This window comes from Monodelphis domestica, chromosome 1, assembly GCF_027887165.1.
Source record: "Monodelphis domestica isolate mMonDom1 chromosome 1, mMonDom1.pri, whole genome shotgun sequence".
Lineage (NCBI taxonomy): Eukaryota > Metazoa > Chordata > Mammalia > Didelphimorphia > Didelphidae > Monodelphis > Monodelphis domestica.
The window spans coordinates 4722225-4746040 of NC_077227.1; the positions used below are offsets into that span (position 1 = coordinate 4722225).

General features: G+C 56.0%; 1 protein-coding gene across 20 annotated transcripts in view; it reads left to right on the top strand.

The window, feature by feature from the left end:
- Positions 1 to 1949: 1949 nt before the first annotated feature.
- EBF3 (EBF transcription factor 3) overlaps positions 1950 to 23816 on the top strand; it is a 142435-nt gene continuing 120568 nt past the window's right edge. For 8 of the 20 annotated variants that reach the window (XM_056794979.1, XM_056795039.1, XM_056795055.1 and 5 more), the window contains exons 1-6: positions 1951 to 2873; positions 3411 to 3567; positions 4253 to 4316; positions 5050 to 5105; positions 9619 to 9692; positions 11469 to 11537. In XM_056794979.1, the coding sequence (XP_056650957.1) occupies positions 2740 to 2873; positions 3411 to 3567; positions 4253 to 4316; positions 5050 to 5105; positions 9619 to 9692; positions 11469 to 11537 (554 nt within the window). In that variant the 5' untranslated portion in view covers positions 1951 to 2739. Of the gene's footprint in view, positions 2874 to 3410; positions 3568 to 4252; positions 4317 to 5049; positions 5106 to 9618; positions 9693 to 11468; positions 11538 to 23816 lie in introns of all 20 variants that reach the window. The other 12 variants (XM_056794964.1, XM_056795011.1, XM_056794973.1 and 9 more) reach the window with 3 other exon arrangements.

Here is a 23816-nt window from a genome sequence, read left to right on the forward strand (position 1 = left end):
CTCTTTTCCCCCCTTCGCCCTGCCAGGCAGGGATCGGGGTCCCCTGATAACAGAAAGAGGGCTTCGATTTTCCCCGAGTAATTACAACAGGAACGCCCGCACCCTCTCAGTTCCCCCCCAAACGCGTAGAAAAAGGCAGGGCTCCCTAAGCCAGGCGAGGCGAGGCGGGAGGGCTGCTCGCTCAGTGCGGCGGCTGCCCTGCAATCTGCTGGCTTGGTGGAGGGCTTTGGGGAGTCGGTTTGGAGGTGTTTGTTGGGGTTCTTTGGTTGGGGTGCGTTTGGCTTGCTTTGGTGCTTGTTGCTTTGGATTTTGGTTTTTGGTTTGAAATCAAAGGAGGCCTGATTTGTCTCTGCAGGAAGGTGTCCGTCCAGGCGAGCCTCAGTCCATCCCCTGGGTGTTCTCTGGGTAAAAGTAAACGCTCCCTCAGTGTCTTTTTGCCTCTAGCTCGGCAAAAGTAAGTCCCTGCAGGCGGGCGGGCGGGCGGGCGGGCGGTGTCCCTCGCAGGATCGGAGGCCGGGTCCGAGTCCCAGGGATTCGGGCCCGATCGCCCGGCCCTGGGAGCCGCTGCCGCCAGCACCTCGAGCTGCCAGTCCCCCTTGCCTCTAGATCCCACGAAATGCCCCCAGAAAGGCGTGTGCTGGTCGCTGTTGTAACCTGCTCCAGGAGAGCAGCGAAGGAAGAGGCAAAGGGACCCGGAGCTGGCGGGGAGGCATCTGGTTTGATTTTAAGGAGCTCTGCTGCTCTCTGGAAGATTTCCCCCCAAACCTGAATGCAGCGAGCAACTTCGGAGCCTGTGAATGATTGCATAAACCCGGGCAGATTTTAATGGGGCTTTGGGCGGGAGACCTGCACAGAATGATTTTATGTCACCCGCCTATCCGGCCGCAGACATATCTGTCTCCATCGAGATGTGCGGGGGTGACTGAGGGAGGGTGAGTGTGAGTGTGTGTGTGTGTGTGTGTGTGTGTGTGTGTGTAAGTGAATTTCTGGCCAGGACCCGGGGCAGAAGGATGTACTTTGCCAAATGCAGCGGGGCATTTTCCGAGGTGGCTTCGGTCGGGAAAAGCCAGCACCCGAGTTTGCCCATTTGGTTGCACCTGAACTCAGGTAATGCAGTGAGTGCCAAGAGCCCAAGCCGGGGCTGGGGAGCTGCAAGAAGAGGCTGAACTCTCCTCTTTCCCACCCAGTGACAAGGAGCACCAGCTTTGTCCAGTCTTTCACTCCTCACGACCCCCCCAACCCCCTTCCCTCTACAAAATGACCCCCCCCCCCCCCGCTGGCCGCTTCTAGCAGTTCCGCGATGTTATCTTTTTATTTTGACTTTCAAAACAGTTGACTAGGGAACCCCGACACTTGGGGAGGGGTGGTGGTGTGGGCGCCTGGGGACCGAGGGGCTGCTCAGGTTGTGTGTGTGTGTGTGTGTGTGTGTGTGAGTGTGTGTGTGTGTGTGTACGCTGGCGCGTGCGTGTGGGTGCGTGTGAGGGAGTGTTTGGGTCCACCATGAGTGTCTGTACTGGCTGGAGAGGTTTCTTTTCAAGATTTATTCGGACCAATAATAACTTCATTGGCTGCTGATGTCGAAAAAAATGCTCGAGTATTATAAGGGGGGAAAGTGGAGTGGAACCGTCCTCTCGGGTTGCAGCAGCAGCAGCAGTAGCAGCAGCAGCAGGCAGGCAGGCAGGCAGGCAGGCAAGCAGGGAGGCAGGAAGGGAGGGAGGAAGGCAGGCAGGCAGGCAAGCAAGCAGGAGTGAGAGATCTGAGGAGCTCTTGGGCAAGGGAGGCAGGCAGAGAGGGAGGGAGGGAGAGAAAGAGGGAGGGAGGGAGGAAAGGAGGGTGGGAGGGAAGCAGGCAGGCAGGCAGGGAGGCTGGGAGGCGGGCAGGCGGGCTGGGTTGGGAGCGCTGGGCTCCCCATATATGGCGCTGTCCCCGCCCCGCCGACGTCAGGATCTGACAGCGCTGTTCCCGTGGGTCTAGAGTTTTGGCTCCCGGGAAAGGTTCCATTCCTAGGGGAGAGAGGGCTGAGTTTTGTGCGCTTCCATCCATTCGGCGAGACGCTCAAGGCCCCTGCAGCCACCTCTCCTGTGTCCAGGAGCACCTCGGCGGTAATCATTTTTTTCGTTTATTTGTCTTTTGGAGCAGGCGAGCCGCGCCAGAAGTGGTCGATTCCGCAGTGTCCGGAAGCTTTTTGGACGCCGCTGGACGGGCATGACACCACACTGAGGGCTCCCACAAACAACAACAACGACAGCAATATTTATTCTTTTGCAAGACGCACATTTCCGGCGCCGCCGCCGCCACTTTTTGCCCCTTTTCTTTTTGCCCCCTTTTCTTCCTCCTCTTTTTAAAAACAATATTCAATAATAATAACAATAACAGCCGCCAACGCAGCAGCAGCAGCAGCAGCAGAAGCAGCAGCCGTCCAGGTGGCCCGGCGGCGGCGGTGGGGAGCGGGCACAGGCTGCCCAAGAGGCGCGCGGAGCGGGCAGCGTCTATGTGGGGCCGGCCCCGGACACACTGAAGAAGGGAGCGAAGCTCGGAGTGGGCTCTTCTCTCGCCGATCGCACGGAGGGAAGGAGGCGGCCCCGACACCCATCCGTAGCCTGCGCCTGGGAGCGAGAGCGCAGCGGGCAGGCGAGAGAACCGGCCCGAGAGGGGGAGACGCCCGGAGCCCCCCGAAGCTGCCCTGCCCTGACTCTTACCCCTTCTGGCCAGGAGCTGCTGCCGCCCCCATTTGTGTTCATGTTTGGGATTCAGGAAAATATACCCAGAGGCGGGACGACCATGAAGGAGGAGCCGCTGGGCAGTGGCATGAACCCGGTGCGCTCTTGGATGCATACGGCTGGGGTGGTGGATGCGAACACGGCCGCCCAGAGGTACGCATTCCCAGCGGCCGCTGGGGTCCCTCTCTGTGCCTTCCCTCACTTGCCCTCTCTCCGCATCCCGCGCCTCGCTTGCCTAGTCCTCCCTTGCCTCGGCTCCCTTCCCCCGCCTTCCCTCTCCTCCGCGGCTCCCGGCGCCCAGAAAGCCCGTTTGCCCGAGCTGCAGCTCGCTTCCCCCCAGCCTGTAGCCCAGCCACCTCGCAGCGCCTCTCCCCTGCCATCCCAGCCCGCCACACGGCTCAGGAGGCGGCCGCGGCCGAGGCCGAGGTAGCGGCAGCCGCGGCGGCAGCGGCAGCGGCAGCTGCTGCGGCAGCAGCAGCCGGGCGGGCGGCGGAGAGCGAGCAAGCGATCGACCATGCGCTCCAGCTCCTGAGAGCCTCGCTTGGGGCCCTCGGCCGCCGCAGCCTGGCCTCGGCCGTGCCCCTCCGTCTCCCTCCCCGGGCTCCTTCCTTCCCCAGCCCGGGTCGGTGGCTCTGCGGTCCGCGCTCCCCAGCCCTTCTCACCGAGACGTTGTCTTGTTTTTTCCCGCAGCGGTGTGGGGCTGGCTCGGGCACATTTCGAGAAACAGCCGCCTTCCAATCTCAGAAAATCCAATTTTTTCCACTTCGTCTTAGCTCTGTACGACAGGCAGGGGCAGCCGGTAGAGATCGAAAGGACAGCTTTTGTGGACTTTGTGGAGAAAGAGAAAGTAAGTTGGCTGGGGTTCGCGGGTCTGGGGTGGGGGTGGCCGCCCAGTGCAGGCTGGCTGGAATTGATCAGAGATCGCAAAGCCCTGGGAAGCCCTAACAGCACTCCAGAGGCGCCTGGACCACGTGTAGACGGGCAGGAGAGCAGGCAGGCGGGCTGGCGTCTCCCTGCTTGCCGAGAAGGAGACCAGCTCTCAGCCTCTGAGAGCCGAGCAGAGCTGGGCCGGGCCAGGCCGGGCCGGGCTTCATGCACTCAGGAAGCAAAGAGGAAGGAAGGGAAGGCAGGGAAAAAGAGAAGAAGGAAAGGAAGGAAGGAAGGAAGGAAGGAAAGAAAAAGAAAAAGACAGAAAGAAGAGGAAGGAGGGAAGGAAGGAAATAAGAAAGGAAGAAAAGAAGGAAGGGAGGAAGGCAGGAAGGGAGGAGAGAAGGAAGGTAGAAAGAGCTTTGGAAACTTAGCAGTGCCCCCCCCCCCACTTCGTTCCTCGAGCCCGAGCAAGCAAAAAGCAAGCTGAGGTTTTGTACCAGGAAAATGACATCACCAGTGTTTCCCAAAGTGGTTCAGCTAGGGAGGGATTGAACCCTTGGTAAGCAGGGGGGGCTTGGGTCTTGGAGGCGAGAGGCAGGCTAGGCAGCAGGAGGAAGCCGCCTGCCCGCCCTCTCAGAGCATTTCTTTCTCCTTCTTTCCAGGAGCCGAACAATGAAAAAACCAATAATGGGATTCATTACAAACTTCAGCTGTTGTACAGTAACGGTGAGTGTGAACAGTGGCCCCAGCTTCCCTTGCCCTCGCGCACCCCCTCGCCAGTCCTCCCTCTTTCTCGGGCTGCTTTGGAAGGGTTAGGGTCGAAAGATTGGGACATGAAAATTACATGGATGTAAACATGAAATCTTCTCATGGCATAGAAGGCAAACAAAACCGAAGCGATCGATAAGTCGATGGCACTTCACGTGATTAACCGGTTGGGCTGGAAGTAGAAAGTAAAAAGAGGGATCGATCTCTGCCCCAGCACAACATCACTTTTAAGTGACTTTTTTCAATTTTGCAAATTAATGTTAATTATTGGGATGAGGGCGCTTCCAGAAAATCAAGCATAACTTACTTCTGGACCCCAGGAAAGGGTGGGGGAGCCCACGAGATAGGAGAAACACTCAACCACCGAAAAAAGGAGGTTGGGATTTGGACTTCTTGCGGATTTATTTTGCAAAAATCGAAGATCACGTAGAGGGACCGTTAGAGCAAAGCAATCAGGCCCCCAGAAGCTCGGGAACCCGCTCCAGGCTCCCCAAATGCCAGGGCGAAAATGGTGGGTTAATTCAAGGATGAGGCTTCCACAGCCTGATTTGCTGCTGAAATTGTCCTAAATTTGGAACCATCTTGGGGGCAGCGGGAAACTGCCTGAGCTCCTCTGGCTAGGTCGCCCTCCCAGAGCTTCCTTTCTTGGCTCTCTTTTCCTCCTTTTTGATTTTATTTTCCTTTTTTACAGGAGTTAGAACAGAGCAGGATCTGTATGTTCGTCTCATAGACTCCATGACCAAACAGGTGAGAAAGTTTCAGTTTTACAATGGGTCTGCACTGCTGGCTTTGGCTTTCCCCCTCCTTCTGGAGGCACGGGCCCCATTTGCTTTGCTTTTTTCGTTTCGTTTCCTTGACGGACTAATTAGAGCACCATATTAATGGGGATATTTGGTTTCTGGGGTTCCTGGAGCAGGCAGGCTGGATTGACTAAGTGGTCTGTTATTTGAGCCAAATTTTATCACAATGAATTTTAGTAATTAATATTGGGCAGGAAGACGCTCCTCTGCCCCCTCCCCGTTGGTGGCTAACGCTCTCTCCACTCGCAAAATGAATTCCTTGCTCTGGATTTTTTTCCATAACAAAGGCAACTCTCTTCCCAAGTCCTCCCAATCGGATTTGATTAGGATCCCCCCCCCCCCTTTTCTTCCTGCTCCTGTTCCAATGTGATGGTCTAGTAACAGGAGACGTTTGTTTGGATTTAAAAGTTAAATGTGGCGAGGTGAAAAGTCATCTTGTTCTCCTGTAGTCCAGGCTCACCTCTCAGCCCCCCATCTCCATAATTCAAACTCGCAGCTCCAGGGGTCACCCACAGTCGTCCATTTCTCGGAGACCGGCCTCTGTCAGAGCTTGTAAATAACACAATCACGAGCAGGTTCTTATTAAATTATTTAACCTGTCTTGGCCAACTTTTCCAGTGCTCGCTGGAGTTAGCTGTGTGGCTCTCTTGGAATCGAATGCGGGGAAGCTTTGTTGCTTTTGTTTTTCCGAGGGCTCCACTTGTGTGGAAGTGTGTGGTGAGGGGGGGCTCCTCCCTGCCCCCCCCCCCGCGCCCCCATCTATCTACCTCTCTCCCTTCAAAGAAACCTTGTTTCGGTTTTGTCGGGCGGGCGGTGTTTGTGAGAGCCCCCGGCCGGCGGGTAGCCGCCGAGCTTCTTCCCCCTCGGTCTCAAACACCCTTCCGAGCTTGGAATTCAGTGCTTTCAGGGCTGGGGCTAACTGGACGAATCCTCGGCCAGACAGACAAGCCCCCGGATCCTGTGCATTCTGCCTGCACTGAGCTCTCCGGCTTTATTTCCCTTAAAACTAGTTTAGCCTCCCCTCAGCCCCCAATCCGGTTAACGGCGAATGCCCGCAGGCTGGAGTAAGGAAGCCGGGTCTTCCCGGAGAGTCTGGCAGCCCTGGCAGGCACGGCGCCCGGCTCAGACAAAGAGCAGAGGCAGATCCTGCTTGGCGGGGGGCGGGGGCGGGGGGCGGGGGGCTTCCCCTTCCAGGCCAGGGTGCTCGGGCGAGGCCACTGTGGGCTGCTTTCTCGGGGAGAAAAAGCTACTAAATGTTTCCGGAATTCGCTGCCGCCTTATTGAGAGCTTCTCTCGGTCTGGCAGCTCCAAGTTTCCCGGCTGCTGCAGAAAGAAGCTCGGGCGAGCTTCCCTCGTTAGGGACACTTTTATTGTTTGTCCAGCCGAGCCCCCCCTCCCCCTCCCCACCTTTGCTGGATAACCAGCGCTGAAAAGCGGGCCATTTAATCTCCCTTTACTGACGGGGGAAAATCGCCCAGTAACTGATCAAAGAGTCAATGGCGCTGAACCGACAGTTCATGGATTTCTGTTTGTGCTACAAAATACAAAATAAATCAAATCTAAATACGGGGGTTCAGCAGAGGGGAGGAACAAATGGCAGAAGGGATGCTGCGGCGCCCAGAGCCTGCTGGCGGCGTCCAGGCATCCGGCCGTCTGCCTGCTGGCAGCTGGGGAGGGGCTCGGAGCCCTTCTGGGGCACCCCGGTTAACAATAAGTGAGACCTGAGCTGCTGGGGCTGGCGAGAGAGCGCGCCGGGTCCGAGCTGCTCCCCGGGAGCTCAGCTCAGCCGCGCTCCGAACGCCCTTCTCCGATTTGGGGGCCCCCCAAGTGTCAGGAGTGCCTGGGGAGCTTAGAAGTCCTTTCCAGCTAGCTTCCCAGGCGGCCGGTTGGGCAGATTGAGGCAGGCCTCCCCCTCGCCGCCCTCCTGGGGCATTTGCTGCAGGCAGCTGCCTGGCTCCAGCCCTCCCCTCTCGCCACTCCCGGCAGCTTCTCCCAGCCCCTTGTTCCTGGGAGCCTTTGCTCCCTTCCTTCCCCGCGCCCAAGGGCTGGGGTGGGTTTGGCTTTCGAGAAGTTTGCTGCGGGGACAGAGAAAGGCTGTGGAGGGCGCGGGGGTGCTGGGGGCCGGGGCCAGGCGGAGAGCAGCAGGCCGGCTGGGCGGCCGGCAGGCAGACAGGCAGGCAGGCAGGCAGGCAGGCAGGCAGGCCGGCCGGCGGGGCCTTGCAGCCGCAGCAGCTGCACGAGAAGCGATGCTGCAGGGTGGGGGTGGGAAGGCTCAGGCCGGCAGGCTAGGCTGCTGGCTGGGCAGCTTCAGGGCGGCCAAGGAGGCGGCTGTCGCGGGCCTCAGCGGCCCGTTTGGGGCTCTCTAGAAGACACCCAGGCTTGGAGGGAGGGACGGGGGAGAAGGCGAGCAGAGAGAGGGGTGCGCAGGCAGGCTGGAGGCTCTCCGGGAGGTGCTGGGGGTGGGGCCGGAGCAGCAGAGGGGCTGGAAATGTGGCAAGGAGGAAGACAAGCAGCAGGCAGCGGGCGGGGGCTGCCCAGGGAGGCCGGTCAGGCAGAGCGCGCCCCCAGTCTGAGCAGGAGCCCGAGTGAGGGACGAGGCGCACCTCGAGTTTCCCACCATCTGTTAGAGTCCCTGCTCAAAACCTACTCAAGCGTGGGCCCAGACACGGCCGCCTTTTTACCCAAGAAAAATCATTGTTAGCAGTTTCAAAATAAACACCAGATTGGCTATTAGCACTTTCTTCCCAAATACCATCCCATAATAACCAGCCTGCAGCGAGAGCTTCTGGGGGTCCTCGGGGTGTCTGAGGGCTTCTGCTGGTGGGCTACCCGGCCCTCCCCCAGGCCTCCCTACCTGGTGCATCAGCGTGGTGCGCTCTGAGAGCGCCGCCGCTGGTGCGGCTGGGGCCAAGCAGGCCTCAGTCCTCCCTGCCATCCGCTCTGGGGCTCGGCGGGGCGAGCTGGCTGCACCCGCACTCTGCCTGCCTGCCTGCCTGTGGCAGTGACTCAGGAAGGCTGGCCCAGGCCTGGCCATGGCAGGGGAGTGGCAGGCTACTGTTCCAGGCAGCCTGGCGGCTTTGGCGAAGGCAGGCAGGGACAGCTAGCCGCTGCATGGCTGCCCAGGCAGGAGAGCCCCGGGCCGGAAGCCTGCAGAGCCTCGATGCTAGCCAGGGGAGAGGGCTGTGCAGCGGCCAGGAGAGGTGGCCCAACTCTGGATCGTTTCAGTCAGGGGCCCAGCGGGCACTTGGGGGAGCCTGGACCCCGCCAACAGGGATTTCGGAGCCCAGCACGGCTCCACCCCAACCCGAACCGAACCGAGCCGCTGGCCCGCCGGGCCAGGCCCAGCAGCTCCAAGGGGCCGGCTGGCACTAAGGCTTCCTTTGGTGCTGTTAGCTAAGCCGGGCCCCAGGGGGTGGATAAAGTATACTACGAAGGCCTCTAATTGCAATAACAGGTTCCCTCAAATTGTTTTTCTGGCTTAAGTATTTCCCCCTCTTTCTCGGAGGTGCCGCCGCAGCCGCCGCGGCCGCAGCCCAGCAGCAGCATTTCTGCCTGAGCTCTTAGAAAATGTAAATTGAAAAGCAGCTTAGACAATGGCCGCGCGATTACATCCAAGTGGAAGGGGGCCGCATCCCAGTGGGTCCCTGCAGGGCCGGGCTGCGGGCTGCGGGCTGCGGCTGGGAGGCAGAGGCTGCAGCAGCAGCAGCAGCAGCAGCAGCAGCGTCCAGGCACGCATGCACGCATGCAAGCATGCAGAGGGCGGGCGGGCGGGGCCAGGGCTGGCAAGGAAGCCGGGCACTGCGGCTTGAACAAGTTGCTTTGCAAACATTTGGGGAGTAAACTTTCTCTCGGACGGGACCGGACTCCGCTCCCATTTCTAGCCCAGGAGGCCGAGAAGGGCGGGGGAGGGCGGGAGGTCCAATTAGGAGACGAGGAAATTTGGTGCCCTGCTGGGGACAGAAGGCTACCTGGTGGCCCCCCTGCTCTGGCCTTCCCCGGGGCGGGGTGCTCTGAGACTGTCCTTCTTCTGGGTAGCAAAGAGGGAAATGGGAAGGGGACTGGGGATGGGGGGAGCGCCAGAGAGGGACCAAACTGTTGTGTTGATAAATCGTCCTTTGACAGGTAACTAAAGTGTGAAATAGATAATTAAACATTGCATTTTCTTACTTAAAATTTTAATGTTCTCCACGTGCCACGTGCACCTGCCACACAAGAGAGGAGGCCTCCGCCTTCTTCTTCCTCCCTCCTCCTCTTCCTCCTCCTCTTGTAGGGAATGAATGCTGGAAACAGACAGAGGAGAGCCCAGCTCTTGGGACTGGGGCCCCGACGGGGCGGGCAGCCTAGCCTTGCCCTGTCCCGGCTTTTCCTTTCTGAGCCCCTCTCCGCTCGTTAGCGGTGCCCCCCCCCTCCCGCCTAGTTCCCTGCGTCCTAACGCACCTCTCTCTCCCTGTTCCGCTCAGGCCATCGTGTACGAGGGGCAGGACAAGAACCCCGAGATGTGTCGCGTTCTCCTGACTCACGAGATCATGTGCAGGTGAGCCAGCATCTGGGCAGGGGCTGCAAGGGACCGTGAGGTCATGCCGGGGTCAGCGTCGGGGTTTCACTGGCCCTGGACGGGTCGCGCCCCGCCCCGCCCCGCCAGCTTGGCGAGTTTGCCCTCTCTGGGCTGCCCCCTCCTCAAGACTGGGGATTGGGCCCGCCTCCCCCGGGCTTTGAGTGAGCCTCTGGCCGGGCCCGCAGGAGGAGTACAGATCCCCTTGGGCATTTCAGCCAGGGACGCCCAAGTTGGCCATGTCCCTGCGCCAAGCCGGCTGTGGAGGAGGGAGGCCAGGGTGGGAAGGAGCAGAGGCCGAGGTCCCGGCCTGGCCCTGGTCCCTCCCTCCTGGTCTCCCTCACTCTCTCTGTCTCTCTCCCCCTCCGAGCCCCAGCCTGGCGGGCCCGGGCACGCGCGCGCGCGCCCGGGCTCTGGCCTGTTATTGACAGAAAGGCAACTCTTTTGTCCCTATTCCGGGGCTCGCGTAAGTGCGAGTGAGCGAGCGGGCTGGTGCGGCTGCTCTCCGTTAACCTCTTCCGGGGAGCAGCCATGCATTGTTCGCATTGTTGTTCGAGAGCACGCACGTTCCTCGAGATCTGTGTCAGAAGAGCAATTTCCCACCTGTTTTCTCCTAACTAGCACCAGAGTTTCACCCCTACATGGCAAATAAAAATGCATCATTGACTTTGTCTGTGCGGCACGTGAAATATAGTTGCAGCGAGCGAGCGGGGAGCGAGCGGGGAGCGAGCGGGGAGGGAGCGGGGAGCGAGCGGGAGGCGGCTGGGCTCGGCTGGGCCGGGCGGGCGGGCGGGCGGCGGCGGCGGCGGCGGGCTCCGGCAGTAGCAGGCTGCAGACTCTAAGGGGCATCCTCTTCCTTGCTATGGCGCCTCGCGCGTGCCTCAGTGCCATTTCGGAGCAGACATATTGTTACGGCACTAATATACAAAAGCTGACTTTTTCTCATATCAGGTAATAAATATAAATTACAACCAATAAAGTGGAATTTCTTTATTATCCACTTCTGCATGTTCCGCAATTAACATACAGAGTGCACAGATGTGATTTAAGCTGTAAGTGGAAGACTGTAGACTTTCTTTAATCACTTTAGCTGTCAGGTTTAAAAGGCTTTATATACTTTGCCTACCATATGGTGTTAATTTAGCTAATTTAGACATGTAACCATTATACAAGTATGCTTTTTTAAAATGCAAGTAGCATAACATTTTTGTTTCATTTCGGCTTTAATTAAAGTTCCAATAATGGCGTGAAGGTAGGCTTAAAGGGGGAACAATGGAACTTCGCGAGGCACCCCTGCACGCCTTTGTGCCCATAATTAATAAATGCCCCAAAGAAAGACTGGGGGAAGGTGGCATCTTGCATCTTTCCCAGAAATAACAGCTTGACAATTAGAGGTAAACAAAAGCTAAGGCTGTGAAAAGTTATTCCCAAGCCTCCCGCCTCGCCTTCTCCGCAGTTCACTGCAAAGACAAACACCACAACATGCTTTCCATATTTTAGCATCCCAATTTCCCGGCTTCTGGGCGAGGAGGCGCTCCCGGAGCCTCCTCGGGGTGCCGCGGGCTCGGCCCAGACAGACAGACAGACAGACAGACAGAGGGCTTTGGGGAAGTTATGGGGGGGGGGGAGTTCCCTTCCTCACCACACAGGCATAAAACGGCTCTCGGACTGCCCCGCCCCCCCCCAGTCGCCCCCGCGCCCCCCTAAGCCGGGAAGATCCGGCCTGTATTAAGAGCGCTCTTTCTCATTGATCCACAGCCGATGCTGCGACAAGAAAAGTTGCGGCAATCGAAACGAGACCCCCTCCGACCCGGTGATCATTGACAGGTAAGAAGGATTTCTCTTTCCTCTCGCGATCGCTTCTTGGCTTTGCAAAACAAACAAACGGGCGGCGGCGGCGGCGGCGGCGGCGTTGGCAGCCAGAGGCCGGCGCTCTGCTGGCTCTCTCGTCCTCCCTGGCTCGCTGCAGCCTGCTCGGGAGTTCATTCTGTGCACTGCGCCATTTGTTGTCCTCTTGTGTTAGCATGCACAGGTGGGTTGACTTGGAAACCTGGTGGCTTACTCTGTGGGGATTCGGTAATTGCTAGCGAGTTGTCAAGGGAAGCAGTTTCATCTGCCACCGCTCTCACTGTGAGCAGCACTTTATGCCTAGAGAGTTGCTGGCTTTAAAGCCAGGGAGATGTCAGAAAAGGCTTTGGGCTAATTTGTTAACAAGTAGTTCCCTCTTCCATTATTGGGGTCCTGCGCGCTGTCCTGAGCCCGCCATTCGCCGCCTCTCAATTAGTTGTGAAATATGGCCTAATTTTTCTTCAGTCGAGCAGGCCGCTTGGTGTCCAGTGGCAAACGGGAGCGATTGGCAGCCTTGGTTTGGGCCACTCGGTTCTCTTTGGTCTTCCTCCTCGGCCTGTGGGGCCCTGGGGTCAGGCGAGGAGCTGCCAGGCACCGGGGCGGCCTGGTGGATAAGATGGTGGCGGCCTGGAGGCTGGGGTGGGGGTGGGGGGGAGGGCTCCAATGGAGCCTTGCACATGGTGCATCCCGGGTGCTCCAGTCGGTGTGAGGTGTACATCTGACACCGGGCTGGTGAGAGGGAGGTTTAGACTGTTTGGAAGAAGGCTTGGATTTCAGCAGCCTGCATTACCCAGTTATCTTTTGATCATGAACTTTGCTGGCCAGAGCCTGAAAAATTAAACCCGGAAAAGTCTATGAGTTAAGCCTAAAGAAATATGCCCCACCAGTGGAGAGCAATGCTAATGTTTAACTAGCTGAAATAGCTGTTTGCTTAGCGGAGAATGTTCGGTATCTGACAGAAGGGACATCTCTCTTATTAGTAATCAAATAAGGCTGACCAGTTGTTGCCATCACTCTGGGATTGTGTCAGGGAGTGGAGAACAAGTTCAGCACTTTATAGAACTCTGACGCTGAGAATCGATATAATTATATTTGTCTTCAGTGTTTTAGCTCTGGAAGTCATAAAGCCGGCCATTGCTGCCCTGCAACTGGCTTCCTTGCCTTTCTTTTTCCCTTTTCTCTTTCTTGGCTCAACGTGTTGGGCCCAATTGGAATCTCCTTTGAAGGGCTGATGCTTTAAGGAGCGCCCAATGTTTTTAATAGAGACTCATGTGGGGATCTATTTCATCTTTTGAAATGTTTCAATGCCTGCGCCACAGAGAAACTTAGAAGTGGATTTGCCTTGAAAAGGGGGAATTTTGCATACCACAAAATATGGAGTACACAAGATGGCTCGAGCCCTCTTTGGGGGCTTGAGGTCGGGGGTTGCAGCAGAAATCAATTTGGATGTGAGGAACACCATCGTGGTGAATTGCCATTGGATGCGAAGGCATTTCGAGGATGCTTTTTATTGATGCTCTCTGTGTATGTTTCTGGCACAAGACTTTGCAGTACCTGACACTGCAGAATGCCCGGCTGCCCCAGTTGTTTGTCAGTGGAAGAAGGCAATCTTTAGATTTGCAATCAGAATGAATGAATGAACGAATGAATGAAACGAGAGAGATAGGAAGGTGCAATGCCTGGTCCTCCTATAACCTGAGAGAACCCGGCTATCATTTGCTATTCTGGAAGCACTGGAAGGGGGTGGGGGATTAAAAAAAAAAACAACATTTGGTTAATGGGTTTACCATGTTTATTTGAATAAGGAAGATTGAAACTCCATTTACGCCTGGCAGAAATGCTTTAGAGAGCTTAATTATTGATGAAAAATCTGCTCTGCTTCTAAATTTAAAGATATGACAATTTTATAGGAATTTTAATCACTTCCCACATTAGGAATTTTAAGGTAGGGATAGTTTTTATGGAATGAAAAATGGAACTTGCATGTTTAGCATTCTGAAGAGAGCTGTCACTTAGGATGACAAAATACTATTAGCATTTGCTTGTCTGCTGTAAAGCCCGAGAAGTGATTTTTCTCCCTGGCTCCCACCTCCAGTTGGAGGGCCATTTTGGAAAAGTTAACGAACGGGGTGTTCACGGGGGCAAAAATCAGGGAAGGGGGAAAAGCCTTTTCTGGAGGCTCATCTCCCTTATGGGGAAGGGAAAAGATTTCCACTTGTGCCTCATGGTGGTTTACACTGGATCATCTGCCTGCAATCACTGGCTTCTGCCGCATGCCTGGGCTCTGCTCATTCTTGAGCATCCTAGACGAGGACAACCCCTCCAATTGGTGGCTCCATTCCCAGGCCTGCACCCGCTAAGGCGTCTCTGGGCTCCTCCACTGCATGTGCCACCCAGTCCTCTTGGTCTTCAGGTACATGACCAGAGAAAGCAGATCTGTCTGTCCTGAGGATATGAACCGATCACTCAAACTTGAATTGAGATCAATGAAGCCATGTTCGCTGGGGCTCCGGCTGATGTTCCTCCTGGAAGTCAGGGGGAGTTTGGCTGTATTTTGTGTGCCGTTTGGGAGAACAGAAAAGAAAGATCTGAACTCTTTCTGGGCCAGTTGCATTCTAGAGACAGTACAAGCGTCGGCAGGCTGTTGTTTTGGTTCTCTTTCAAACGCAGTCCACTCACTGAAGCACCTGGAAGCACTGTCAGAAAATCAGTCAACAACTCCTCCCTCTAAAGAAAGGAAAAAAGAGGAAGGAAGGAGGGAGAGAGGAAGGAAAGATAAAAGAGTAAGGAAGGAAGGGAGGAAAGAAAGAGGAAGGAAGAATGGGGAAGAAAGGAAGGGAGAAAAGAAAGAGGAAAGAAAGAAAGAAAGAAAGAAAGAAAGAAAGAAAGAAAGAAAGAAAGAAAGAAAGAAAGAAAGAAAGAAAGAAAGAAAGAAAGAAAGAAAGAAAGAAAGAAAGAAAGAAAGAAAGAAAGAGAGAGAAAGAAAGAAAGAAAGAAAGAGAGAGAGAGGAAGAAAGAAAGGAAGAAAGAAAGGAAGAAAGAGAAAGGAGAAAGAAAGCAAGAGGAAAAGGGAAGAGAAGAAAAAAGAGAAAAAAAGGAGAGAGAAAAAGAAAGGAGAAAGAGAAAAAGGGAAGGAAGGGAGGAAAGAAAGAGGAAGGGAGGAAGGAAAGAAGGGGAAGAAAGGAAGGGAGGAAAGAAAGAGAAAAGAGGAAGAAAGAGAAAAGAAGGAAAGAAAGAAAGAGAAAGGAGAAAGAAAGCAAGAGGGGAAAAGGAGAGAAGAAAAAAGAAAAAAGGAGAGAGAAAAAGAAAGGAGAAAGGGAAGGAAGGGAGGAAGGGAGGAAAGAAAGAGGAAGGGAGGAAGGAAAGAAGGGGAAGAAAGGAAGGGAAGAAAGAAAGAGAAAATAGGAAGAAAGAGAAAAGAAGGAAAGAAAGAAAGAGAAAGGAGAAAGAAAGCAAGAGGGGAAAAGGAGAGAAGAAAAAAGAAAAAAGGAGAGAGAAAAAGAAAGCAGAAAGAGAAAAAGGGAAGGAAGGGAGGAAGGGAGGAAAGAAAGAGGAAGGGAGGAAGGGAGGAAGGAAAAAAGGGGAAGAAAGGAAGGGAGGAAAGAAAGAGAAAATAGGAAGAAAGAGAAAAGAAGGAAAGAAAGAGAAAGGAGAAAGAAAGCAAGAGGAAAAAGGAAGGAAAGAAAAAAGAGAAAAAAGGAGAGAGAAAAAGAAAGGAGAAAGAGAAAAAAGGAAGGAAGGAAGGAAGGAAGGAAGGAAGGAAGGAAGGAAGGAAGGAAGGAAGGAAGGAAGGAAGGAAGGAAGGAAGGAAGGAAGGAAGGAAGGAAGGAAAAAGGAGGAAAAGTTAAACTGTTCCCCATAAGAGAATCCTTTTAATTGATTAGAAATGTTCCATTGGCTGGAGCTAGTTTTTCCTTATCAAGCGATACCGGAGACTTCACTTCTGGAATATCATTGCACTCCAGCACATTTCAAATCACATCATTTCGAGCGTGGGAAAAAGAAGAGAAAAAGCCCAGAGAAGCAGAGCCGAAGATTGCCCAGGAGGAAAGTGCGCTTCAGGAAGGGCTCTGGTCGTGGGCCTGGCCCAGAGGAGCTCGGGAAGGCCCTTCTCTCTCCTCCTTGCAGAGGATGGGAGGGTCACTTTCACAGCAAAATCGTGTTTTCTGGGAAAACACAAAAGCAGATGGTCTTCATTAGGGACACCCAGCCATTGTCTCCACAGCCCAAGGAGGACGAGATAAATCTCTCCTGTTTCCAGCGTGCATTCCAAGGGCTGCAAGTGATTACAGGAGGATGCTAGAGCTGCGAAGGCCGCAGGGAGGACCACACCGGGGCTCGGGCCCTCTGGCCGGTTCTTCCCAGGACCTGGCCGGGTTCTGGGAGGGTCCGTCCTCCGGACGTCCCCCTTCCTCCTCTGGCTGCCTGGCCGGGCAGGCTCGGGGTCCAACAGTTGAGGCCTGCAAAGATTGATTGTGGAGGAAGCCGGCGGGCAGATTGCGTTACTATCACAACATGCCGGCTCCGGAGCCATGGCGGGCCCAGAGCTCCCAGCTTCAGCCCGCAATGGGCTCCCGACGGCGAGCTCGGCGGTGCTTTTCCAGATGGCCCCATCACGGGCAGCGCTGCTGGTTGGCATCTCGGTGGGCAGTAAAGCTCCCCCCCAAGTCTGGCACCATCCCACCGGGGCGAGGAGACTTGTCATTCCGAGGGTGTCCCACTTTCCAGCATGGCAGCCAGACATCTGTTTATCCCATTTTCTTCCCTCCCGAGTTGGGAAGAGTTGGAGTGGGCCCGGGGCGGCGGGAGGCAAACTTTGGCCCTGGGGAACAGCTGTTCCAGGCCTTCAGCCCGGCTGACCTCGGACTTTCTCCTCCGTTGACACGGCTTGTAGGAGAGGAGTGTTTACTTAACCCCCATTGTCTGGGGCCCCGTGCTCCCCCCAGCGTGCCCAGGCCGGGCGGCCCTCCGGTGGGCACCTCGGAAGGCCGGGGGCGGGGAGAGTCGGCGGGGTTGCCTTTCACTTCCTGTCACAAAGGTCAAAGAGAGCTGCCCTTTGCTGGCAGGCCGGCCTGAATTATTCATGCCATTGACTTTTTGTCAGTGTTCTCAGTTGTGCTCTGGGACGCTTTATTCATTTACCTCATTTAAAGCGCCTTCCTGCACCTGTTCAAGTATTAATATCGTGTAATTTGGGCCTAATGCCGACTCTGCCGAGCGCTCATTATATTTTTTATTAGCTATATTTCCAAACGATTATGTACGATTATGACGGCCGGCACGCCGCGCGCGGCCTATTCCCCGGCCGGCCCGGCTCCCGGCAGCTTGTTTTCAGAGGCGAGAAGGATCAACATTTGACCAGGCCCGACTCGCGGCCAACCAGAGCCGCGCAGCTCCCTCCCTGCCGGCTTTGGGGAGCCTGATTAAAGGCGGCCCCTCAGACACTGTACAAATGCCAGCGTTTATAAGGTCAGCGCTTGGTGGAGAGCGCCATGCAAATGAGGTGCGTGCGTGCGGAAGGACATTAAATAAAGGGAAACTCATTGTCTTCCTTAATGCCATTTACACTGGGCCTAAGCCGGCCGGGCGGGGAGGGAGGGGCTGAAATCACTTTAATTACGCGTCATCTCCAGCCGCGCCCTGCCAGGCCGTAGCCTTTGGAGAACCCGCACAACCGTCACTGTTTATTCACTCTTTTCGTGACAGCTTGTCCGGCATCTGCCCAGGCCAGCCCCCTCGCCCTCTGCTCGAGGCGTGGACAAGGTCCCGGCCAGGAGGGCCGTGTCCCCCTCTGTCTCTGTCTCTGTCTCTCTGTGTCTCTCTCCCTGTCTCTCTCTGTCTCTCTGTCTCTCTGTCTCCGTCTCTGTCTCTGTCTCTGTCTCCGTCTCTGTCTCTGTCTCTGTCTCTCTGTGTCTCTCTCCTCTCTCTCCCTGTCTCTCTCTGTCTCTCTGTCTCCGTCTCTGTCTCCGTCTCTCTGTCTCCATCTCTGTCTCTGTCTCTGTCTCTGTCTTTCTCTCTGTCTCTGTCTCTCTGTCTCTGTCTCTCTCTCTCCCTCTCTCTGTCTCTGTCTCTCTGTGTCTCTCTCCTTCTCTCTCTCCCTGTGTCTCTCTGTCTCTCTGTCTCCGTCTCCGTCTCTGTCTCTGTCTCTGTCTTTCTCTCTGTCTCTGTCTGTCTCTCCCTCTCTCTCTCTCCCTCTCTCTGTCTCTGTCTCTCTGTGTCTCTCTCCTTCTCTCTCTCCCTGTGTCTCTCTGTCTCTCTGTCTCCTTCTCCGTCTCTGTCTCTGTCTCTGTCTTCCTCTCTGTCTCTGTCTCTCCCTCTCTCTCTCCCTCTCTCTGTCTCTGTCTCTGTCTGTCTCTCTCCATCTCTCTCTCTCTGTCTCTCTGTCTCTGTCTCTGTCTCTGTCTCTCTCTCTCCATCTCTGTCTCTCTGTCTGTGTCTCTCTGCATCTCTGTCTCTCAGCTGGGGGGATCCGTCTTTAGCAGTGGCCCGGTCTCTCCGAGCAACTCTTAATTGTGACTCCCAGGCCCGAGGGGGGCAGACACAGGGCCCCACTTGACCCTCTCTGGCCAGAGGAAAGAAAACCTGCCTGCTCTCATGTGGCCGTGTGGCTGGGCATTCATGGTGTTGACACATCAGCCCCGGGGGGGGGGGGACCCCCTTGTGCACCCAGCAGAGCCCACAACCAGCTAAGGTTCCACAGATGGACCAAGGCTAGAGCTCCGGGTCACTGGGCAGCGATGCCCCCTCCTCAGTTACAAAGGAGAAAGGGGAGAGGATCCTCTTCCCGTGGGGCCTTCATCGTCATTCTTGGTGTGTGCACCAAAGCGCTGCTCCTCGCCCCATCCCCACCCCTCAGGTGGCATTGCTGAATTCTCAGGCTTTATCCTATGGCCTGACACTTTGGTTTGAGGCTAGGAGGAGAGGAGACTTGGGTAGGGACACACCACCAGGCCCAATCCCCAGAGCTCTGTGGAGGCAGAAGGGGGCCTGGGACTGAGGCTGCCAGAGGAGGAGAGGCTCTGAGAGGGAGAGAGAGTAGTGTATCTGTGTGTGTGTGTGTGTATGTGAGTCTGAGTGTGAGTGTGAGAGTGCAAGTATCTGTGTGTCTCTATGTGTGTGAGTGTGTGCATGTGTGTCAGTCTAAGTTTGTGTCTGTAGGAGTGTGTGCATGTGAGTCTGTGTCAGTCTGTAAGTGTGTATATGAGTGTATGTGTGTGTATGTGTGAGTCTGTGTGTATATGAGTGTGTGCATATATGTGAATCTGTGTCAGTCTTGTGTGAGTGTGCATGTGTCAGTCTATGAGTATGAATGTGCACTGTGTGTGTCAGCCTGAGTGTGTGAGTGTGTCTGTGTGTCAGTCTGAGTGTGTGTATGGATGTGTGCGTGTGTGTCAGTCTGAGTGTGTGTGTATGTGTGTCAGTCTGTGTGTATGGCAGTGTGCATGTGTATCTGTGAGTGTGTGCATGTGTGTGAGTGTGTGCATTGTCAGTCTGTGCATGTGTGTGAGTCTGTGTGTGTGCATTGTGTGTCTGTGTGTCAGTCTGAGTGTGTGTGCATGTGTGTCAGTCTGTGGGTGTGGGTGTGTGTCCATCTGAGTGTGTGTGCATGTGTGTGTCAGTGTGTGGGGGTGTGCGCGTATGTGACAGTCTGAGTGTGTGTGCATGTGTGTCAGTGTGTGAGTGTGTGCATGTGTGTCCGTCTGAGTGTGTGTGCATGTGTGTGTCAGTGTGTGGGGGTGTGTGCATGTGTGTTAGTCTGAGTGTGTGTATGGCTGTGTGCATGTGTGTGTGTCTGTGTCAGTCTGAGTGTGTATGCACATGTGTGTCAGTCTGTGAGTGTGTGCATGTGTGTCAGTCTGTGAGTGTGTGTATGTGTGTCAGTCTGTGTGTATGGCGGTGTGCATGTGTATCTGTGAGTGTGTGCATGTGGGTGTGGGTGTGTGCATTGTCAGTCTGTGCATGTGTGTGAGTCTGTGTGTGTGCATTGTGTGTCTGTGTGTCAGTCTGAGTGTGTGTGCATGTGTGTCAGTCTGTGGGTGTGTGTGTATGTCCATCTGAGTGTGTGTGCATGTGTGTGTCAGTGTGTGGGTGTGGGTGCGTATGTGTCCGTCTGAGTGTGTGTGCATGTGTGTGTCAGTGTGTGGGTGTGTGTGCATGTGTGTTAGTCTGAGTGTGTGTATGGTTGTGTGCATGTGTGTGTCAGTGTGTGCATTGTGTGTCTGTGTGTCAGTCTGAGTGTGTGTGTGCACATGTGTGTCAGTCTATGAGTGTGAATGTGCACTGTGTGTGTCAGCCTGAGTGTGTGAGTATGTCTGCGTGTCAGTCTGAGTGTGTGTATGTCTGTGTGCATGTGTGTCAGTCTGAGTGTGTGTGCATGTGTGTCAGTGTGTGAGTGTGTGTGTATGTGTGTCAGTCTGAGTGTGTGTATGGCTGTGTGCATGTGTGTCAGTCTGTGAGTGTGTCTGTGTGTCAGTCTGTGTGTATGGCTGTGTGCATGTATGTCTGTGAGTGTGTGCATGTGAGTGTGTGCATGTGTGAGTCTGTGTGTGTGCATTGTGTGTCTGTGTGTCAGTCTGAGTGTGTGTGCATGTGTGTCAGTCTGTGGGTGTGAGTGCATATGTGTGTCAGTCTGTGTGTGTGCATGTGTGTCTGTGTCAGTCTGAATGTGTGTGCATATATGTGTCAGTCTGTGAGTGTGTGTGTGCATGTGTGTCAGTCTGAGTGTGTGTATGGCTGTGTGCATGTGTGTGTGTTGTGTGTCTGTGTGTCAGTCTGAGTGTGTGTGCATGTGTGTCAGTCTGTGAGTGTGAGTGTGTATGTGTGTCAGTCGGTGAGTGTGCGTGTGTATGTGTGTCAGTCTGTGAGTGTGTGTATGTGTGTATCAGTGTGTGCGCATGTGTGTCGGTCTGAGTGTGCATGCATGTGTGTCAGTCGGTGAGTGTGTGTATGTGTGTCAGTCTGTGTGAGTGTGCATGTGTGTCAGTCTGAGTGTGTGCATGGCTGTGTGCATGTGTGTGTGTCCGTGTGTGAGTGTGTGTGAGGGCCACAGGCCGGGGGAGCCCTTTGCCCCTGGGGATGGGCGGCTGGGAAGCCGGTGGCAGGTGGGAGGGTGCTTGTCCCCGGTGCCAGGCCGCCATGGCCTCCTCTTGGCTCGGGCTCTGGGTTGGGGCCATTGTCCAAAGGCAGAATACCCAGCAGGCCTGTGGGGAGGGGAGGAAGCGGGGGAGGGGACTCCGGCGAGGCTGTCAGAAGCCATCGTCCGAGAGGTATTTTGATACAAACCATCTTGGGCTTCTGCTCCAGCCTTATCAGGTGAAAAGCAAAGATACTGCCAAGGCCCGTAATTTCGTTAGGGGGCCTTTGATGAATTGGATTAGTGCATGGAAAAACCTTCCAAACTGGGAGTTCTGCTCCGTCCACATGCTTCCAGGAAGCCAATAATGACTATCTGAGCAGCAGCAGATAATTAGGAGGGAGGGGGAGGGGCGCACCCATCGGCCAAGCAGAGGGAGAGAGGGCCGAGGAGGGCCCAGGGGGGCCGAGAAGACCCCAGGGGGGCTGAGGAGAGCCCAGGGGGGCCGAGGAGGGCCCAGGGGGGCTGAGAAGACCCCAGGGGGGCCAAGGAGAGCCCAGGGGGGCTGAGGAGGGCCCAGGGGTCCAAGGAAGGCCAAGGAGGGCCCGGGGGGGGGGGGCTGAGAAGACCCCACGGGGGCCAAGGAGAGCCCAGAGGGGTCGAGGAGAGCCCAGGGGGGCCAAGGAGGGCCCAGGGGTCCAAGGAAGGCCAAGGAGGGCCCAGGGGGGCTGAGAAGACCCCAGGGGGGCCAAGGAGAGCCCAGAGGGGTCGAGGAGAGCCCAGGGGGACTGAGGAGGGCCTGGGGGCCAAAGAGCCAGTCAGAGGGCCCTGGATGCTTCAGAGCTGGGGGACCTGGTGGAGGAGAAGGAAATGCAGGGCTCCAGGGAAGGAAACCATCCTTGCACAGGCCAGGCAGTGGTGGTGGAGCAGGCCTCCAGGCTGGGCCTTCCACTGCAAGCCCAGAGACCTCTCACTGGAGTTCTCCAGAAGACTTGGGGTCCCCCTGGGGAAGGAGGAGCCCAAGGGTGCTCGAGTCGTGTTCCCAAACTGAAAACGACCCCCCGCCCCAAGCAAAGACCCCCCAAGCCCAGGATAGACTCGAGGGGCTCCAGGCCTTGGGAGAGGCACAGGGGGGCCCCTTTCCTTCCCTCCTCAGGACGCCGTAGAAGCCTGAGAACATGGGGATTTGGGCTTCTTCTAGGCCGGGCCGGGCCCAGACAGGACTCTGGTGCTCCGGTGACCTCAGTGGACGTTAATGGACACCCTTCCCCGGCCCCCAGGTCTGTGCTGGATGAGAAGGGAAATGGCGGCCGTTTGAGTTGTCTGGACCTCCCTCACGTCCCCCCCTTGCCCCGAGGATGCAAAATGGGGCCATGTTTGTCCCCCCCCAAGTTTCTGGGCTCGGAAGTGCTCAGAAGGGGCGGGCGGCGGAGCCAGGAGGGCCTGGCAGGAGCGCAGACATCCGCGGGAAACGGCGCGCAGCAGCGCAGGGTCTCCCCAGAAGTCACGAGGAAATGAGTTTAACATGTGTGGAAAGGAGGGGGCTTTACATGGATGTTGTTGTAAGACACGGAGCCCAGGCCCAGGCAGGGACTGACGGACGGGAGGAAGGAGTCGGCTCCGGCTTGTCTCTAGTGAAAGGCAAAGCTCGCTTCCATGTCTGCTGAGAAAGACGGGCTCATTGGCAGAGACAGCTGGGGAGCTGGGCGCCCCTCCTCCATGTCCTCCCTCCTCCTCCTCCTCTTCTTCCTTTGTGTCCTCCCTCCTCCTTCCTCCCCCTCTTCTTCCTCCTCTTTCATGTTCTCTCTTCCTCCTCCTCCATGTTCCCCCTCCTCTCCTATGTTTTCCCTCCTCCTCCCTCCTCCCCCTCCTCTTCCTCTTCCTCTTCCTCCTCCTCCATGTTCCCCCTCCTCTTCTATGTTCTCCCTCCTCCTCCCTCCTCCCCTCCTCTTCCTCCTCCTTCATGTTCTCCCTCCTCTTTTTCCTCCTCCTCTTCCTCCTCCTGTGTCCTCCCTCCTCCTCCTCCTCTTCTTCCTTTGTGTCCTCCCTCCTCCTTCCTCCCCCTCCTCTTCCTCCTCTTTCATGTTCTCTCTTCCTCCTCTTCCATGTTCCCCCTCCTCTTCTATGTTCTCCCTCCTCCTCCCTCCTCCCCCTCCTCTTCTTCCTCTTCCTCCTCCTCCATGTTCTCCCTCCTCTTCTGTTCTCCCTCCTCCTCCTTCCTCCCCCTCCTCTTCCTCCTCTTTCATGTTCTCTCTTCCTCCTCCTCCATGTTCCCCCTCCTCTCCTATGTTTTCCCTCCTCCTCCCTCCTCCCCCTCCTCTTCCTCTTCCTCTTCCTCCTCCTCCATGTTCCCCCTCCTCTTCTATGTTCTCCCTCCTCCTCCCTCCTACCCCTCCTCTTCCTCCTCCTTCATGTTCTCCCTCCTCTTTTTCCTCCTCCTCTTCCTCCTCCTGTGTCCTCCCTCCTCCTCCTCCTCTTCTTCCTTTGTGTCCTCCCTCCTCCTTCCTCCCCCTCCTCTTCCTCCTCTTTCATGTTCTCTCTTCCTCCTCTTCCATGTTCCCCCTCCTCTTCTATGTTCTCCCTCCTCCTCCCTCCTCCCCCTCCTCTTCTTCCTCTTCCTCCTCCTCCATGTTCTCCCTCCTCCTCCCTCCTCCCCCTCCTCTTCTTCCTCTTCCTCCTCTTCCATGTTCTCCCTCCTCTTCTATGTTCTCCCTCCTTCTCCCTCCTCCCCCTCCTCTTCTTCCTCTTCCTCCTCCTCCATGTTCTCCCTCCTCTTCTATGTTCTCCCTCCTCCCCCTCCTCTTCCTCCTCCTCCCCCTCCTCTTCCTCCTCCTTCATGTTCTCCCTCCTCTTTTTCCTTCTCCTCTTCCTCCTCCTGTGTCCTCCCTCCTCCTCCTCTGTGTTCTCCCTCCTCCTCTTCTTCCTCTGTGTCCTCCTCCTCCTTCCTCCCCCTCCTCTTCCTCTTCCTCCTCCCCCTCTTCTTCCTCCCCCTCCTCTTCCTCTTCCTCCTCCTTTCTCCCCTCCTCTTCCTCCTCCCCTCCTCTTCCTCTTCCTCCTCCTCCCCTCCTCTTCCTCTTCCTCCTCCTCCATGTTCTCTCTCCTCTTCCTCTTCCTCCTCCTTTCTCCCCCTCCTCTCCCTCTTCCTCCTCCTCCCCTCCTCCTCTTCCCCCTGCCCCCCATCTCTG